A 20,214-nucleotide genomic window follows, 5' to 3' on the forward strand; every position below is an offset into this window, starting at 1 on the left:
CGCCAACACTAACTCAGTTTCCTTGCCGCAAAAACTGTTATTCTGAAGACTAAGCGGACAAAACAAAAGAGGGGGAGTAGTCAGCTACCCCAGGGCGCACAAACCAATATTAGGAAATAAGGCACAGAAGCAGGTCCGAAGACTCCAAACTACGCTTCTGTACTCAAAGGTCATGGTAAAAGCACGGCAACAGGACTTCAACTGAGGTCCCAAAATACCAGCATCGAAGAACTACAGCAAGAGGCCAACACACCGCCATCAAAAAAATACTCCGACTGACTCAAAGCGGCAGGCTTCTACAAACTCTTCTTATGCGCCAACAAAAACGGCAAGTGAGAGCTGGATTTCTTTCGCTCAGGGTGCAACTCGCACAATGGGCACGAAGAGTCCTGGCACTGCTCAATATGATTCTCCCGCTTATGGGGTCATATTAAAAACTGGAAGAATTAACAAGCAGTGTCAACGAGTCCACAAACCAAAATTTCCCTCCGTTCTACAAAGGAATGTAAATTAACGCCACACGCGCATTCATGATCTTCGTCAAATTTTGCAGAATAGAACAATCGATGGGCATTTCAGAAGACAAACATCCTTCCAGGAGAGCTGAGGCTATCTCCATGTGTGTTTTACAATAGTACAGTAATTGTGTAGAAGGACCTTTCACGTGTTTCTCTCTTGGCGAGACCATCCTTTCAACAGAGCGCCTTAGACATCTTCGATCTGTGCTCAGAAAGTGAAGAGTACGTTGCAGTCAAAGTAATATATTAGACATGGAGGACACTGTATGTCGCCCCTCAGGGACATGGGACCCCAATGTGTTATTTCAGATACAACAACGGGCCAAAGGAGAACTTCTACTAGCGGGAAATTTCAATGCGCACAACGGTAACTGGGTAATAGACGCACAAACAAAAGTGCAAAACACCTCGAAGACACGACACAGTAGCAAAGTTGGATTTCGTCCAGTTAAACAGCGGAGCACCCACGTTTCTCCACAAAGAAGTGAAACAGTGTCCTGGATCCTGGACTGCGAAAATGAATAAGACCATGGCAGACAGCTGCATTATTTGTAAATGAGTTCGCGCGACCAATTCCACCCCAACCTGGATCTTTGATCGAACAAACAGCGCTTCATCAACAGACTCCATAAAAAGTAGACGATGACTTCACTGTTTACAAGCTTCAACGCTGCAAAGGCTGGAATGCGCAGGGTCCGGGTGGAATAACGTGGACTCGGGAGTATTGTCTTTATTTTTGTCCAGCTCGATTGCACCTTTGCATGAATTGCATTATCATCATAACCTATCAAGCACCACCAAGTATTGACTGGACGCAACTGGCAAACCACCTAGAGATGCCTAATGAAAAGTGGAAGAAACACTTTGCCTGCCACGTGAAGTGATGCTAGTGATTTCTGTCCTCAAGAGTGGCGAACCGAGCTGTGCTGTATCGTCGTATAGACCGGTATTTTTGACAAGCTGCCTGGGAAAGCTGCCTGAAAGACGGGCCCTAAGGCGTGTCCTTTGGCATCTTGAACGTTCACAAGCGTTCCCAAACCAGTTGGCGGGATTTCGGTCTAGAAGATCTACGACCGACGCAATAGAGGACCTGCTAACTGCGCTTTATAGCCGATTGACACGACGGACCGAATCGCGATTTCTGTCCGCAGACCGTGTAGCACGTCACCGTCACGTCACCGATTCCTGCGATCCGCGCCTCGCCTGCGGACGCGCGGACTGATAAAGCCAAGCACCTTTTCACTTGCTGACTTTTGGTGGGTGATTGACTTGAAAAGTGTTTTGTCCGGCAACCATACAAGGTCTTCTTGTTGTGCTTTATTTTTGTTTTCGGAGGGTTAAAACAAAAACGGCGCATAGTTTTCTTTGTTGTGTTTTGTGCGTTCGTTGCTTCAATTTGTCGCAAGATTCTTGGTTCCATGCGTGAAGCAAAAATGCAGAGACTTGCCCGGCTGACGCGCCGCAGATTCCGGTACTCCTCCGTGTGCGTGCCAAGAAGCTCCCGTCAAAGCTCGGCTAGCAGGCCGCGATGATTCTTGCACGTCCAATCAGCCTTTCACCGAGCAAGACCTTTCTTATGTCTGCGGTGCACTTGAGTGATGTGCACGAGCGCGGAGTGTGTCAAGGCATCTCCAAGCGCGCCTACGCGAAACCAGAACTTCGTCGCTTCTAAGACGAAGCCTTCTGGAGCAGGACCATGCCTGTGTCACTGTCATGTCTGAGCTAATATCTCTCTTGGACGACGGTGCGATATTGGAGTTTCTTTTCGCGGCACCGTGGGGTGGCGAGCATGTTCGGTCCGTCTTCGCTAGCGTCTGCTCGTCGTCTCGCTTGTGTAGATACGCTTGGGATACGGACGAACCGCGGACATGTCGTCACATGGTCAATCCGTCCGAGGATCATTCTGTCATGTGGATGGGCCATAATGAGGCAAAAACAAAAGTTCACATTGCACACTGCGTATTTTTAGACATACGTCACGCGTTTGACTCCCTTACTCATGACGTCATCGTTGCACGTCTCAAACAGCTCGGAGCCAGTGGACGTTTACTTTCATACGTGAAATCATTCCTCTCCGGCAGAACACTCAGGGTGCGAATACCGCGTATGCGACGAGCAGTCAAACTCTAAAAAAAAAAAAAAGTGCGTAGCCATTAGACTCCTTGTCACATATAAAATATAAGACACCCCCAAACTTTAGTTCGACGTACAGCGCACTGATGCCTAACTGGCGACCCTCATTTTTACGAGAGGCTCGATGACGGTGGTTTATAACATATTAAACCGCTAAAGTACGTATAAAAAACTACAAAAAAAGAACACTGAGGTTTTGCAGTAGGGCCAACAAAACCCGGACTACGTTTTTTACAGTCAGTCACACGTACATTAGCTATTTTAATAAGTTGTACAACTCGGCAATCAAGCCGCTCGTGAAAGTTGGTACCGTCGGATCAACATCAGGGCACTGTACGTCGAACTGAAGTCTTGGGGTGTATTATATGTGACAAAGTGTGTAAGAATATACTTTTTTTTTTTTTTTTAGAATATACACGAAACAGGAAAATGTACCACCTGTGCCCACCGAACGAAGACTTTATCGATGATAACTCCCTTTCGCCACAAATAACCGCTGCTCACGGGTTGATGCGCATAGCACACAACAGTAACCGTATTAGTATAGATATATTTGTTCGCCAAACATAATTTATTGCTCGTCACGAAAACACTTGGAAGGCTCCTGGACCGTCGTATGTCTTGAATCCCAGACTGCTGAAGAGTGATGCGTCCGCGAAGTGCGCCATCAGTTTGTGCAGCAGTCCTTCTGAACTTCCGCTTTGCTTGACGTGTTAATAGGTTGATGTTGCGTCATTAATACGAAAGCCGGATGGAAATAAATGTTCACTAGCATCATAACCCTTCATCAACGTCGCGGCCATTTTGATTGTAGTTACTGTTTTTCCATCGGCGCCCCTGCTGTCCCAGTCACGTGACTTCCAGGGACAATAGGAAACGAACTTAAAGGGATGCTGAGCCATACATTTCAGAGTCCATAATAAGTGGTGAACGATCTTTCCTCGAGCCAGCAGCCGCCAGCGCGCGCGAGCACACGTGACGGAACTGACGTCATAGTCCTCCATTTAAGATAAACGCAACGTTCCTAGAACAACTCAGTCGGGAAACTGCCGTAGGAGCCCGCTTTGAAAAAGTTGCTCCGATCCGTACTCGATAACCGAACTAGACGCGATCGCAACGCCGCGATTTCTCCCGCAGCGGCCACTCTGGGAACTGCACGGCTGCACGTACAGGGCCAGTCGAGTCACGCAAGGGCCGATGGCGCCATCTCGGAGTGTCGTCTGGCAGTAGCTATATAAAGCAATTTTCATGTTTTGGCTCACCGCTCAAGGGCAGTGCTGTAACCGTATCTAGTTCGGTCTCGGTGGACGCAAGGGGTCCAGACTTCCTTGATGAGTTTCCCAACTTAGTGTTCTAGTTGCGTTGAATGACAGTGAAACGCCTGGGCTCCGGGGAAAAGGAGAATAAAGAGAGGCTTACAGTTGCGTCCGATGTAAAAGGTAGGCGATCAACTGGTCTAACAAGCACGTAGCTTTCACTCTGACGATGAAAAGCCCGTCTGTATTACCCTTTTTCAAGGAGCCCATACATTTTACTGTCATCTTAAGCGTGTACTGGGCCCATTGCTCTTCCTTATTTATATAAATGATATCGGTTATCGCCTGAGAAGCTGTGTTCGTCTGTTTGCTGACGATCTTGTTGTTTATCGCGCTATTTCCAGTAAAGATGATTGCCTAACATTACAAGAAGACCTATTCCTAATTGAAACCTGGTGTGCCGAGTGGCTTATGTCCATTAATCATAATCAATGTAAATGTGTATCTTTTTCTAAATCCCGTAATCCAGTAAATTACACCTATCAATTTACATCCCAGCCCATTGAAAAGGTGTCATCTTTTAAATACCTTGGCGTGCACTTAAGCTCTGACCTTTCATGGAGAACTCCCATATTGAACACATAACTTCCAGTGCTAAAAAAACTTTAGGTTTTCTAAGACGCCATCTTAGTCAAGCTTCACCGAAAATCAAACAGCTGTCATACTGCGCCCTTGTTAGATCCAAGTTGGAATACGCTTCTACCATTTGGAACCCCCATCAGGCTTACCTATTCGACATGTTAGAATCAATCCAAAACCGCGCAACTAGATTCATTCTTGCTGACTACTCACCCACGAGCACCTCTGCCCTTAAGGCTTCTTTATCATTACTTCTCCTTAGCACTAGACGCACCGTATATAGATTGTCCTTTTTTCATAACCTGTTTTACAAGCCCTGGATTGACCATGAATTCTTCTCTTCAGCCAGTCATGTCTCCCTGCGCCGTGATCATTGCCAGAAGATAGAAATGCCCTTTGCCAAAACCAACATTTTAAAAAACTCTTCCCATTTTTTGTGTATACGGGATTGGAATGCGCTACCTGAGTCCATTGTAACAATTACTGATCATGCCTTGTTTTTAGCAGAACTTACGAAGCATATGATTGTATAATGAAGATATTGCACTGTAAAATAACAGATGTTCTTTCCACCTTTTTGTCCCTGCATTTGATTTTAATCCTTGAAGTGTTATATTGTGTTTTATGTTACCCCCCCCCCTTATGTAATGGCCCCCCAGGGGCCCTTAAGGTATAATAAATGAAATGAAATGAAATGAAATAGAGGACTATGACTCAATTTCGTTGCATGTGCTCGCGTATACTGGTTGCTGGCTCGTGTAAAGATCGTGCACCACTTATTATGGACACTAAAATGTTTGATTCAGTTTGGTTTAAGGTTTAACGTATGGTTAGCGTTCGAGAAAACCGGCCCAGATAGCTTACGATTATAGCTGAGCACTGATACTTGTTTCATGACATTTTCTTTAACGGTTCTTTCACTGGATCAATTCAGATTGGAGGCAAAGTTCATCCATGTAACAAGTTCGCTATTTTATACGAAAGTAACTTTAAAACCTAAAAATCACCGTTCTTTTGCTAAATATTGTGAATATTATTCCCTGCGGGGTAAAATATAGTAGCCTCTGGAGGAAACAATTGAGTTTTTGACACATTTCACCTCTAGCACTTCGGATTTTCTTCTTTTTTTTTTCCGGATCAGTTTTGTTTTAATATCTTTTAAAATACAGTTTTGTTCGTCGGTAAAATAAAACTTCAACATACAACTTAAAATAAAAATCGGAAGACTCCCCCGATAAGTTTGGTCGAATTCAAATGAAACCGCTGAAAACCGGAAATACGGAACCCTAATCATTACCCGAAGAACAAGCAAACCCAATTGGTGGTCAAATTATGTAATACGAACGTTTTGACAGCCGTGAGAGGGGATCCTGGGGGCCCCTTGTTCTTGGTGAACCGGGCCCAGAACGCCTTCTGCAAAGCAAATAGGGGGTCCAGCTACTCTTCCCTAGGTATGGGCAAATAACGTCCATCTAGCACTCACCTGATGCAGAAGCAAATTAGGGCAGCGGACATTAACGCCAGTAGTACAAGAAGCGCCAGCACCCCCGCCAAAACTATGCTGATCTCAGAAGTTCCATCCGTCTTTCCCACTGCGAAGTAAAAGATTGAACCGCGTAAACAGCACTTCGCAGTGGGCCGCGTACTTAACGTTATCTGCAACTCACCCACCACCGGTTCAGACAATCGGTATCCGTAGCGAACCTCCTGAAAGAGAATTCGAGGGATGAAAAACTTATCGAAACTGCCGCTCGTGAAACAATTCTGGGGGTGGAATGTTCATGTCTTTACAGAGGCGCACTAGTTGTAGTCTGGCCCAAGTATACCCGCATGGACCGCCACTGATTTAGAATTTTCTTGGTCGCGGCAAAATTGCGAGAATAAAACAGGACTATGTTTTTCAGTCTTGTCTTTGCAAAGCTTGGTTACGTAATTGTGTGATCGAAACCACGTCCCTGAGGACATGCAGTCTAGCGCGGCTTATGAATTGAACACGAGAGCTGCGTGAGATGGGGAGACTCTAGTGAGGGTGGGCACAACTCAAATCCTGGAGAGCGTTTGCAATTTAATGGCGGCGCCTGAGGGAGACGATTGGTAAAGGATATGCGCCAATGTTGCCCGCACGCGAGCAGACGCTTGCTTTGTTGCCCCATGTGCCTTTCCTCCTCTCGCCACCCAATGCAAGAGACGAATGCCTTGGCGTAGCCTTTTTCGCTTCCTTCTCGCTCCAGAAATTGCAAACGTCGAGAGGAGAAAGCAGGGCTGCCAGACAAGTAGCAACGTCCAAGATGGCGGAATTTATCATTTTTCGCGTTAAACAAATACTTTACCTATCAGAACAACACTGCTGGCTATAAAAATGTAATCACATATACCTTCCGTAAATTATTCGAGTACATTTATGGGCTCTTATAACCACACTTAGGAAATAAAACGACCCTTTGCCCCGTAGACTCCAAGAAAAATTTAGCAATTACATGGCGTCCGTATCCCGTGATCCCCGATTTAGCAGTTGCGCCCACCCTAACTCTTCTCAGCTACAACTTTCCTTGGCAATGCAGTGGAGGGCAGAGGCATGCGTTTCCTATCCCATTTTGAGTGCTGGATCAGGCTGTGCGCGGGATCTCCTCAACTTACACTGCATTGCCAAGAAAAGTTGTCGCCGATTATTGAGCCTCCCTAGTGTGAGCACTCGAATTGGGCTTGTAACAATCAATGCCTCGGCGGACACTCGCATAGTGGCACGTGTCCAACCACACTCTACAAAATTCCTGCGCGTCTATTTACCCGCAAAACATTCAAAGAGCCAATCATTGTGATCTAGGAAATCAGCTAAAATTAAGTCTGCGCCGTGGCATTACGAATTTCAAGCATGACGCTTTGCATTGCGTAGTACCACAGCGCAGACTTCACGTTTAGGTCTAAACAGACGTTCCGTCTCATCATTCGCTGAATTATCGCCGATGTGACAATGTGTTCGCGTATCAGTGGCGTAACAAGATGATATGACGGAAACTTTCGGGCATTGATGCCACTCGTCGGGCCGTGATCGGCTGGTCAGGGTGTCGCAGGTTGGACATTTCGCTTTACATTACAAAGTTTAAAACCCCTTAAGGAATTACGGTGCAATTGATGGAGGTGGTAATAGCCATGTTGGAGCGCTCGTCCGAACCGTAGCTCATATCGCACTGTGGGAAATGTGGATGTCCTGTTGTCTCCTCCCCGAGAGCGATTGCGCTCAAGGGAAAAGACTGAACACTATGAAACTATGACGGAAAGTAGGTGTTCACAGTTTGCAATTTAGCATTAGGAGAGAATGGTAGGAAAACTCCTCAAAAAAAAAAAAAAAGATATCCTTTATATTGCTGTTTGACGACATTCTAAACAATGCCCTTCGCGTCTACTTATTCACAAAGCACTCAAAGAGCCAATCATTGCGATCTAGGAAATCAGCTCAGCGAATGATGAGGCGGAACATCTGTTTATACCTTAAAATTAATTCTGCAATGTGGCATTCCGCTATGCAAGCACGTCGCTCTGCATTGAGTAATGCCACAGCGCAGACTTTATTTTTACGTCTAAACGGATGTTCCGCCTCATCATTCGACCAATACGCCCTTGCAAAGTCATGAACGTTCCAACCTGATATAATTTTATGACCCCTTCAACCTTGGCGGCATAGGATAGACACCAGGCCACGTACTCGCTTGTTCTGGCTCCGAGTTAACGGAATGAACGATGCTCATATTTCTCGAATTAATCTGCCGACTGCGATTGCTTACAAAGAAAAACTAAGAACAGTTTATTCGGTCATTAACGTTAGCGAGTAATTCTGAGTAGTATTTATCGGTGCCTAATAACCTGCATTACTCACGCATACGCTAAATATTAAAAAAATTCAAAGTAAATAGCTAGCTTCCAGTTAATTTTTCTGTTATAGTCTGCCAATTTCTTAATAAAACTTTCTCCGTCATGCCAGTTAGTGCTACTCGGAATGTCGTTAGCTTTACGAAGCAGGGAGTGTGCCTCTTGCCGAGAAAAATGAATTGTAAATAAATATAAACTATTAGTGACAATACTAAAGGGCCCTGAAGGGATATTGTGTTCCAGTGTTAGGTACTCTGGCCAAGTGCATTGAATCACGTGCTAATAAAGTATAATGGATATTCAATCAAGGGACGCAATATTTAAGAGCACTTTCAATGGGCATGCTCAAAACTAGCTCACACTCATAGGTTCCCAAGACCGGCAGATTAATGGTGCGGAATGCACGTAGCAAACGCTCTGTGAGAGCTCGCTGTCAGCACCCGCTGAGCAGCTACGCACTTTGCTATGGCCGCCAGGGAATACACCCTATAGTCAGGAGATTTTGAGGCTGACGTAGTGACGGAGATCAGCCCATACTGACTATGTTTGAATTACACAGGTACTGCGTGCACAGTCGACTTGAGCTTGATTACAATCATGAAGACTCGAGTTGAGGTTCGTGTCCCATGGCTGCGGTGACGGGAAACGCCAAACTCTCAAAAATATCCGCTTCAACAAGAATAAGCGACCATGTGGTGCTCCCCCACATGGTCGCTTATTCTCGCGCTGAAATTTGAGAGGATGAATGCTCCTTGTCTTTATCGAAAAAACCGATCTCACCAGCCTCTGCACCCTGTAGCCCCTTCGGCTACGCCACCGCTAGCTGCCGCGATTCATGCCGGGAACTTTCGTCTTTTTGCACGTCCAACAACCTTGTTGGACGTGCAAAAAGCTCTGCGCGTGCAAAGAGCGGAACGGCTTAAGACGTCTCGTGAACTGCCATCAGCCTCATATGAGCTAAACTTATGGCGGCGTCAGGCATGCATCGAACGCTCGATGACATTGTCTATTGCTTCTGCAATGGCTAGTGCATAAAGAGAAAAAACCAACAACACCAACTAATGTCTGCATTGTGGGTTATAGGTTTGTACATATACCTTACAACCTACACGGTATCTTGAGCAGTATTTATATAAAGTAAGAAAACATTTTGGTGGTCTTTTTAATATTGCATGTTAAATGTGGCCAAATGAATATTTCAAGGGGGTTTATTACCAGTGTCTTTCCTTATAATTTCTAAATAGCACTGATATTGAATGAACCGTCTGATTTCATATAATTTTGTTAGTCTAATATGAGGTCAGAAAAAAAGGCTTTTTTTAATCTTCCGAATTCCTGAATTTACAATTTTGAGAAAATATTGGCAGCAACTTCAATTAATGTTCATAACATGTTTAGAACCCCTAACAAGAAAGAAAGCTCATATTAATCTTTCAATAAAAAATAAATCCTTTTTGTTTTTCTTCTTAAGTTACGTATGCTGGAATTTTTTTTATTGATAATAGAACGGAGGACCGTATTTGATCCATACCTTTAACATACGTTTAACATAATTCCCCTTGCAGTGCTTATGCGCGTGTAGGGGGGGGGGGGGTGCCTTACATCAGAAAAGTTGCTCGCTACAAGGAGACCGATCCGATAAGGCGTCGATTCAGTGAGAGGCGGGTTCTCGAAGCCGCCGACGACGTTCCCTGCACCCAGCACAAAGTCGGACTGTTCCCGGACCTCCTCGGGACTGAACATCGCCGCCATGTAGTAACCCAGCTGCATCTCTTGGGCGTCGCTGAAGTTGACAGGAACGACCGGTTCTTCAACGCCCTGAGATCCTCGTACTACAAAAATATAATATGCCCTGGAAAAAAAAGAAGAAAAAGAAACAGCCAGGATTGTTAGCCCGAGAACCGCAGTTCATAAGTGTGGACAAGTCACTCTATGTACTCACAGTTTCCTATTCGTCGCACGAAGCACATATAAGACATACAAGACTTTTCAGCGGTCCCGAATTCTTTACATGTACATCATGATCATGGCCTACCGAAGAGGTGAGTACTGCACGTGCGAAGTACTCATCTCTTTGTGTTTTCTTGCACATGCGTAAAAAAGAATATTAAGAACAGCGAAGCATCTGCGCTCATACTTTGCGACAATTACTGCAAAGGGATTGGCTTGATATCTTGTTGTTTGATTGTCGACAGTAGAAATACTGCCATGGGCTTCGTGCGTATTGCCACCGTCGAAAAAAAAAAAAAAAAACGAAGTATCTTTAAGCGAAGCGAATGCACGTGGCTTTCCTTGTATTGTCTGTTAGATCGTGCTAACAGACACGACAAGGCAATCTGATGCTATCTACAAAGGAGCAGCCTACAGCCAAGAACCATAGCCTCCTCTATGAGCACAAAAACTGGCAGTTCGACGACGGAGCCATAGAGTTCCCGGTCGGAGATTTGGAACGCGAGGATATGGTAGCACAGAGGATTTCTCAAGGAACCTGGGGTGCTATGTTGCGCTTTTTGAACTCCCAGGAGACTAGGGAGAAGGAAATGACGTCAACGACACAGCAAACGCAGATTGGATGTTGACAGAAGAAAACGAAATCAACACCCAATCTGCGTTTGCTGTGTCGTTGACGTCACTTCCTTCTCCCAAGTCTCTTGGGAGTCCAAAAAGCGCAACATAGCACCCCTAGACGTCAACCCACAGCTTTTGCAGCGGTGAGGACCCAAAACATGGTTTTCAAACCCGATGAGAAAAGAAGTGGTAGCGTGAGAAACACGAGGAGCACGAGCCGACATTCCATCGCTCGGGAGAAGTGTGTTTCGGCGTCTCTCCGCAGCTGGGCGCCCGTCACGTGGCCCTCCTCTCATCCGTTGTCTACCACTCTACCTTTTCAATTTCGGCGGCCGCGTCTCGTGGCGTTCTGCCAGGCTTTGTCAGTATAGAGGAGGCTATGCAAGACACATCTGGCCGCCGCAGATTACTACATATCTGCACGTGCGGAAAACCACGTGCAATTGCAAGGCTACCAAAGTTACCTTCCCGCGCATGCTGCACACGAAGAACGAGTGCATCCCAAGGAAAGATTGGGAAGCTTACGTTATGGGGCCCTTCGCGAAGTCGACCGGATTCAAGGCTATGTTGATGGTGCTGTTCACAATGTCGTTCAGCCTTGGTTCCGTTGATATCACAGGTACTGCGGAGAGTTTGGTGAACGTTCATTACTGACCAATTATGGCAGGTTCCAGGCATTAGTCCAGACAGATAAACTATATGTCAAATATAGGTCGCTTATTGAAATTTATGTTTTGTACTATAAAAACATTAAACAAACAATTAGTATTAGGCTTCAAAAATCACCAAGACGTACCCATTGCTTAAGTTATTGTATCTTGAAGCGCTCAAAGATTACGATGGTCCCTTTCAAAAATATGTGTTTGTTACCGAGATAAGAAAAACTGGTACAATACAGATTTATCCGTACTAAAATAAATATTAAATGCTCAAGAAAACTGTGTTAGACTGTTTCAATTTAGTTGTCTTTTGTGCCGTTAGTATTTCTCCCCGTTATGAACTCCAAACTGGAGTAGAAGTTTGCCGCATATAATTGACGGAAGATCAAGCGCCGAGCAGTAAAGCAAAGAAGATGATCTTTTTCAGCATTCTCCTTGAAAACCATATAATTTTTCCAACAATTCTAATTCAAAAGCATTCGAAGAAGTTGAAGCGATCAACGAAAATTTCCCAATTAACCGTAAACAGGCTCGAGTGAGGGAGAATACAAACAATAGCCTCTCTGAGTCGCAAATTTTACCTGCAGCTCTAGTGGAGATAAGGTCGCACACAGCGTCACCGAAACCGGCGGTTGTGCTGGCCTGTACGCACACCCTGTAAGTGGTTCCTGGGTAGAGATCACTCAGGTTGTACTCTCTCGTGGTGAGATCTTCGAGAACCACCGCCCTGGGACGGCTGCTGGCATTCACCGAACTGCTGAACGAATGTGTGAGAGATACGTTCACCTGAACCGAGAAAAGGAAAGTAAATAGGTCACTCAACACGCCTCGAACAGACCAATGTGTTTAAGAGAATATTTTCTATGCCAAAATTATGAATACATCATACCTGTCTGGGATCAGATCTGCATTTCTGAAAACGCGAACTCATTCTCTGATGCTTCTGATGTGTTATGTCTCCGACGCCAAGTCAGGCGCTAGGGCGCTGGTTGTGGGACGACGATTACGCAGATGCATCTTTGTTCCGAGAACGGGTACCAAGGGTGCAACGTCTACAGCTAAGATAATGTGGGCGAACGAGCTTGCTTGTAGGTAATGAGGTAAGGCGCTTGAAAATCGCTGCAGAATGTGTATTTATCTAGAGACAAGTCGATTTTTTATGTATCAAGGACGACCGTACATTGACCTCACTGTGCGAGGAAAGCGTGACAAAGAACTGAACAGCCGCAAGAAAACTGTAAAGAAGAGAACTGAATTTCTTTCTGTTTCCGACCCTGGTTTTCGTCGTTTATGTGGAAGAACGTGACCAATAATTTATTACAAACATAATTTTTTCTGCGCTTTCCAAGATATCTATATTGTGCAAACTGCCCTAAGTTTACATGCCACATGGCCCAAAAAATATGTTTGCCTGACGCTGAGATGTAACAGTGCTACGTAATTAGTTAATTACGCTGGTGTAGCTAGGCAAGGTGCAGTACTACGGTGTGATTACTGAGGATTTCGCCCGTTTTAATAGGTAACTAATAAATATCTAGTGATCCGAATACTTGCGAGAGTAGATAGACACGCAAACAAGCCCGATACGGCTCATTGTGAACAGAGAACATACCCGGTAGTGCTTTAAGATTCCATTCGTTCGCTGAGGCTCGTCCCACTGAATCTTGAGGCTGTTTTCCTCTCTCCTCACGCAGCGGACGCTGGCGGGTGCATCTGGAACTGCGCGCGTTGCGTGAGAGGGGATGTTTATGAAGGGCACAAGTGGTTCGGTGCAGAAGTTTCCGGATGGCAGTTTAATTGTACCGGGCACTTAGCCAGAATTTTGTATCTAGTGGCAAAACTTGTTTTGCCAGTAGATACAAATCGGCATCTGTCGCACTAATGGTACCATGATATAAGAAGCTCAACTATTGACCATCCTAAATCTTATCGTTTACATCAGTAAGGGTACGAAGAGTGAGATATTTTTCAACAGGTCAACGAGAGTAGCAAGTCTCACCCGTCTCTCCTGTCTTTATCTCCAGCTCGTCCGAGTAAGGACCGTGTGTTGTGCCGCGATTGAACGCCCTCACCTGGATGAACATAAATTCAAGATAGCTTAAAGGGAAGCAGCGGGTGAAATGAAAGCCAGAGATATATATCTCAGCACGAGGAAGACAGCATGAAGGACTGATTTTATCGTTTTTTTTTTTCATCTACATTTTTTAAATGTTTTATCTAAATATAGGGTGTCGTTTCTTAATGGGCGACTCTAACGCACATTGTGTTGTTAATCTAATACATTACGACAGTTCTTTAAAAAAAAATCATTTCCTATAACGAAAGGGTTGTCAGCATTGCCGCTTTACGTTCACTATGTTCAAGTTATGTTAATGTTGTACTTTGTTCTTAACTAATCTTAACTAACCAGCACTCTTTAACAACTGTTCGCTTGTCCCTCAAGCAGAATTACTAAATTCGAAAGTATTAACCGTATAGTCATCAGGCAGGCGAGTCGTGCATGATGAGCCTCAGAAAAAGTTGAGGTAAAAAAGATGCGGTCCTGCGTATTTTTTAATCTTCACGTTTACACTCTAAAAAAAGCCCGCGCATCTACTTTCCTGCGCCAAAACTCGGACAGCCAATCACCGCAACTTACGGAGGCAGCTCAGCGAATGATGATGCCGAAACATATGTTTAGACGAAAACAACAACAACAACAACAGCAACAACAACAACAAGGCAGTTTGAGTCGCGATATTAAGCAATGTAAGCGTGACGTTTTGCATTGCTTAATGTCACAACTCACATTGCGTTTTTTTAATCTAAACACATGTTTCGGTATCGTCATTCGCTGAGCTTCCTTCGTAAATTGCGGTGATTAGCTCTCCGAGTGGTGCGCGGGAAAATAGACAAACGGGCCTTTTTTTTTTAGAGTATATTATAACTGTTAATACAATAGTCGTCACCTGTATGAATCATAAGGACTGATCGTCGTGGCCTGCAGGTAGGTAAATATGTGGCTTTTATTAATTGTACGATTTCTTCCAATCAAGGCTTTGACAACTTTTGCTTGAAGGGATGAGGTGGCCAGTATAATGAATTTACATCAACCCAACAAGGCATCACCGTTGTGCTTCTCCCAGCGAAGCTGTATTGTTGGGGCCAGCAAGCTATTTGTTATTCTATTTGTTATTCCTAGCTGCGTTATCTACTGCAAGGGCAATAACTCCCGCTAGAAAGAACAGCATTTCAGAAGCGAAACGCAGAACTCGCCGCACTCCGCTCACCGAGAAACGGTAGATAGTGACAGGCAGCAAGTTGGTCACAGTGAAGCAGTGTCTTTCCAAGTCGCTGTTCTCGGAGGAGCACTGGTACTGGTCGACGTTGAGCAGGGCAGAGTTGTTGCGAATGCCCTTCGTCCGGAACTTGATTTGGTAACGCTCCAGTACACCGTGTGGCGGGTACGGAGGGTACCACGACAGAGACAGGGTCGTTCGAGACAACTGATGGGCCGTCAGGTTCCTGGGAGGTGGAGGAGCTGAAATGGAAACGACGGAGCACGCTTCAAAAGACTGGTACACGCTGCAGAGTCTGCCTGTCTGTTCCAGTATTTCTTAAAGACATTCCCAAGGCGGCAAGGCAGGTAAACTATTCCGGTCCCACAGGAAACCACCCACAACAATGAAATGTTTCCTCGCACAATTAATATGATCCTAGACGCTATAGTCCATAACTGTCTATAGGGCACTCGGCGACAGAAATCGGCATGTATTTCGTGCCTAGAAGCACCTACATAAACAACCTTCATTGTCACCATACAGGCGTCTTGTATCTTGATCACTCCAGGCGATTGGTTCGGACAACATTGCACGAGTAATTACACTGCAGTGTGGAGATGCTGTAAACAACTTCATTTTTCCGAGGGCCTGAATTTCGCGAATTTCGCGAATTATACAATATTGCGAAAAATAAGTCCCGCGAATATGTTTTAAAATGGTAACAAATGCATAACATCCGCCGTTATGCGCGAAATCTCGTACCCGCGAAATATTCCTGAAAAGCAGAATTCGCCGAATTCTCGAAACATGGAGCCTACAAAAATAAAGTCGTTCACTGTATTTGCAGTGTCCACGAAATGCACAGATATTGGGCTATCTCAGTGCCAATCCCAAAAAGGAAAACGTGGAGGAGGGGGAGTCGAGTTTACCAAAACGCGAAGAAAGTGACAGTACCTATTGGTCCGGATTGCGCAACTCCAACCACAAAGAGAAATATGGGAACAGTGTCGGGAACCTGCTCTAGAGTGGATGCGAGCTATCCAATAACATGCACATCACAGGTCATTGAAAGGACAGGTCTTCCTTGTTAGCTGTCGTGGCAGCGTTGACTGACGGATTAAAGGGACTTTGCAAGGAATTTTCTTTTAGGGGCATAAATGGGACACGTTTTTGTTTTTAAATAATTAAAAAAAAACAATATTTACGCCGTTAGGCACAATTTAGGTGGAGGTCATGGCTCACTCTACATCATCAAAATAAATATGCAGTCTTCCAGGATTTCTGTTCTTGCTATTTTTTTTTCCTTTTTTTTTTCACATGGATTTCGGGTGCAAGTTGGGTGAGCGTCATGACGCACAATTAAAACGCGACGTCAAAATATTTGCTTTGGTAGGCTAGGTGCACTGCAAAATTTGAGAGCTACTTGCCTTTCGATGCGAAATGTGAATAGCATACCTAAAAAATTTCATGCCAGCCGAAGGCCTGATTGCGTCCTACCAATAGCTTGCAAAATTCTACCCGTGAAGGTATTTTCACGGTATTGAAACCATGGTCGCAGTCTCGGCAGTTCCACAATTCATAGAGCAGCGGGGCCGATTTTACGGGAACCAACATCCTTATGCAGCACCAACACGCGCAAAGAAAGAAATGAAGCCAATTCGATCAAAATAGTTGATCTGGCACGCTAGGCTTAGTCCAGTCCCGCTGAACGAGCATCCGCACAGCACTCTCGAAGGCGCGTGCTTCCGGAAGTTAGTTGCTGCAAACTATGTCGGTTGAGGAGATCTTCCTCTAAATACGTCTGTGAATTCAAAATCACTCGCAATCACTAAAATTGACGTGCTGAACGAGCTTCGCTCGTTCAGCTATGGTGCCTGGATCGCGTCTTTGACTGGTGTGTTTAGCGTCCTATCCCGCCCATATATCAAAAGTGGTCCCGATGTGGCAACAAATGACGCGAGTGTCATGCTGTTGCCTGTCGCGATCCTGGCGGTTGGCCGTAGAAATGCTGGCGAAAAGCACGAGCGAACGCGAGTGTCGCTGTCGTCACGGCGTCCCTTTAGACGTCCCAACTCCGGCTGCTAGAGCTTCTGTGAACTGTCACAGTGAAAAGCGACCTGCAGCAGAACAGGCATCTGCTACATGCACCACAGCTGTTGGGACGCCGCGAGGGTCGCGACCGGCGACAGCATGACACTTTTATGACGTCATCAGGCGGAAATCGAGGGACCACTTTTTTGGCCGCGGTAAACACACCAGTCGGAGACGCGTTCCAGGCACCATAGTTCAGCACTCCGCAGACGCCGGCGGCCATGTTTGTTAACGTTTCAAACCAAAGCGGGAGAAGCAATCTCAGAATACATCTGAAAACAATGATGACTCTATCTTGGTTATTCGCTTCTCAAACATAAAAAGGTCGATCAAAATACTATTACGGCACGGAGATACAAATTTACAACCAAAATTTCACACGCCAATCATCTAGATCTCGAGCGAATGAAAGTTGCGAGCACCTTGTAAGCACGGGGCGAGGCTTAGCCGGGCTGGGACCTCCACCTTCTGTACCTAAATTGCGCCTAACGGCGTAAATATTGATAAAAAAATTGCTTTTTCGTGGTAAAATTTTCTTTTAATATACGTGTCCCATCTAGATCATTTAAAAAAGAAAAAAAAACTTGTCTTCATTGCAGTGTTTCTTTAAGAAATCATGCTCATGCCTCGTGATTTGCTCTTCGGCGTTCTTATTAGCGAATGCCGCAATGTGAATGTCTGTAGAGCGATACTGAGATGCTTAGAACGCCCTCGATTTCTTAAGCTGTCCAGGACTGTATACAGTGTTCTACGCACCATCGCACCAAGGAACGCTTCGCCCCACCAACGCCTGACGTCATAGTAAAAGTTCACCATCCAAACTCTGATACCCGGAGAAATAAAATAACGGACAATTTTATTTCTACGTGACCCTGGATTTGGATTATGAAGTTTCCTAGTTAGCTCGCCTGCATACTTTCGCTTCTTACAGTAAAAATTATGTGATATGCCTTAACCAATCCGCCCTCCGCGTTGTGCTACGCGACTAATGACAGGTGGCAGGTGACACCGTCGTTAGATCAGCACTTTATTTATAAATCAGATGAGTAGCATCCTCTCTGCTGTCTCACAGGCCCTGCCCGTGGTAGAGAGCGGAGCGCGTTTTGGAGGCGTGGTTTCGGCAACGATCTGTCTTTTCTGCTACATTATAAACTCTAAAAAGAAAAAAAGTTCGAGGAGTTTCAACAATCGGCTGGACGTGTCCTCGTGATCGAAGCGTATAAATGAAAAGCGCCAATGGTACCAGTGCTTCTTTGACCTCGGATATTCATACTGTTGCTCTATTCGCATTTTATATTAAAATCCCATTGACCACACCCTTTACGCATTTCACGCTTTGCGCGCAATACCTTACCCTGTGAGTAAGCCTGGGATACACACTTTATTGCATGTCATCAGAAACTGCACGTAGTATTTATTCGGACGACTTCGCACAATATACTAGCTCTCAAAACCCTGAGCGCTATCCCGTATTGCTTGTGATAGTGCTTGGAAACATTCGCAATAGGAGACGCAGAAACGGTAACCAAAATTGATTTTCAGGCACATCCGTGCCTTTACCGTCGTAGCAAAAATCACGGGCGGAATCCACTTGTGTCCATCACGTTTCATTGTAGTACAATAGTTTGGGAAGGTTTTATTCAGCTACAGAGCCTTTATATCCCGAGCATCGAATAATGTCATTGATGCGGCGGTCCGCTTTATACAAGCAAGTGGTGAGCGCTTAGGAATGCGTTAGCATAACCCTTGGGAAGCGCTCCAGACGTAAACATTTGGGGAACACTAAGGCTGACCCCTTCACTTTTCTGTTTTGGCTTTCACTTTTGGCTTGCTCTTTTGCTTCTTCTTTTTTTCCTCTTTTTGTTCTTGTCGCGGGTTCAGCGCTGGCGTTTCTCAAGGGTCATGGCATTACTCCACCAATAAATTTTTATTTCATTTTTTGTCGCTGTCCAGAATGTCTACCTCGCGCCTGAAGGGGTAGATTAGGAGTGCCTACTTTCTCTTGAAGTTGATGGCGTCGGTTACAAGGTAGGTGTGGTAGCGGAGTATCGCGGTCTCCTTTCGGGCTCCGCGACACGCTCGGTGTCTACCGCTCAAAGGGATCGACGGCAGTTTGAAGGAACGGCATAAATCAGGTTCTTAACGTATCGCGCTAGGATTTACTAAACAGGTGCCCGAAGTTGGTGGAAACTTTCTCTAAAATTGTGGAAAGATTGACTCACCAGAGTGAACCAAGAAAAATTAAGAACTACGTTTTCCCTACGCTTTGCAGGTACATTAAAACAATATATGTGTTACTGTGGCGCCTATTGGGGCCAAATGAAGTAAAGAATATGTAAGCCAATTCTATCTTTCTTCCTACGTCACAAATAATTCAATCGTAGTAAACGCCAGAATAGCGCACAACGATTTTCTGATGATTTTTAAGATAAAAGGCTTAGCAATCATTTTTCCATAGAAAAAAAAAAACATTTTTTATTTTCTTCCTTCTGACTCCTCAGGTTCCTGTGTTCATACTCACAATTAATGAAAGTACCAGCTTCGAGCACTTCTCTAGTGAATCCCAGCGCGACAAGTTAAGCAACCGATGTATGCGGTCAGTTTGAAGTGCGTTCAATCTATATTTCGCCCACGCTATAGCTCGGCTGGCCGCATTTTGGCCAGCCGAGCTAGACGCTGCTTCCGCTCTTCTATTTCCTTCGCCCGCCTCACACGTTTATGAGCGGCATCCACTGCCTGACGCTGCTTTCGCTGTTCACCGGTTTCGGCAGCCCGTCTCCTTCGTTCACAATCCGTCTTTTTGGCCGCCTACTTGGGCCAGCGCTAGTAGTTGGTTCACACCCCATTTAGCAGCACAACGCAAGGCATACCCACTCGGCACACCAGGAAGTTCACACTCGCCCCAGCATCCGCGCGCGCATTTGTCCTTCACTACTCTCCTCCACTCTACACGGCGCACTTCCCCTTCCATTGTTTTGTCCACAGAGGGACTCCGTTAGCTTTTCCCTGTCATCTGGGTACGACTGCTTACGCATTAATGAGCCCAATCAGGGATTGCGCGAAAACCGAATAATGCCACCAGAAGTAAACAAACGTCGGTGCTAATGAAGTTGCCAACTAATCACGTCACGCATTTTTCTTCACATCCGTTTTTTTTTCTTTGACAATTGCTACTTTAGACATATTTAAACAAGCGACATCTGTATCGGTGATTCGTGCTGTC

General features: G+C 45.2%; 1 protein-coding gene across 1 annotated transcript in view; it reads right to left on the bottom strand.

Annotated features, from left to right (window-relative positions):
- Positions 1-20,214, bottom strand: part of LOC8034325 (phosphatidylinositol phosphatase PTPRQ-like) — a 190,946-nt gene that overhangs the window by 4,075 nt on the left and 166,657 nt on the right. Inside the window, exons 6-14 of the mRNA XM_042287453.1 lie at positions 14,910-15,160; positions 13,640-13,712; positions 13,253-13,359; positions 12,222-12,426; positions 11,507-11,603; positions 10,016-10,265; positions 6,214-6,253; positions 6,030-6,138; positions 5,892-5,959 (exon numbers count right to left, since the gene is read on the bottom strand). Of these exons, the coding sequence (XP_042143387.1) occupies positions 5,892-5,959; positions 6,030-6,138; positions 6,214-6,253; positions 10,016-10,265; positions 11,507-11,603; positions 12,222-12,426; positions 13,253-13,359; positions 13,640-13,712; positions 14,910-15,160 (1,200 nt within the window). The remainder of the gene's footprint in view (positions 1-5,891; positions 5,960-6,029; positions 6,139-6,213; positions 6,254-10,015; positions 10,266-11,506; positions 11,604-12,221; positions 12,427-13,252; positions 13,360-13,639; positions 13,713-14,909; positions 15,161-20,214) is intronic.

Source organism: Ixodes scapularis, unplaced genomic scaffold, assembly GCF_016920785.2.
Source record: "Ixodes scapularis isolate PalLabHiFi unplaced genomic scaffold, ASM1692078v2 PGA_scaffold9__187_contigs__length_104089568, whole genome shotgun sequence".
Taxonomy (NCBI): domain Eukaryota; kingdom Metazoa; phylum Arthropoda; class Arachnida; order Ixodida; family Ixodidae; genus Ixodes; species Ixodes scapularis.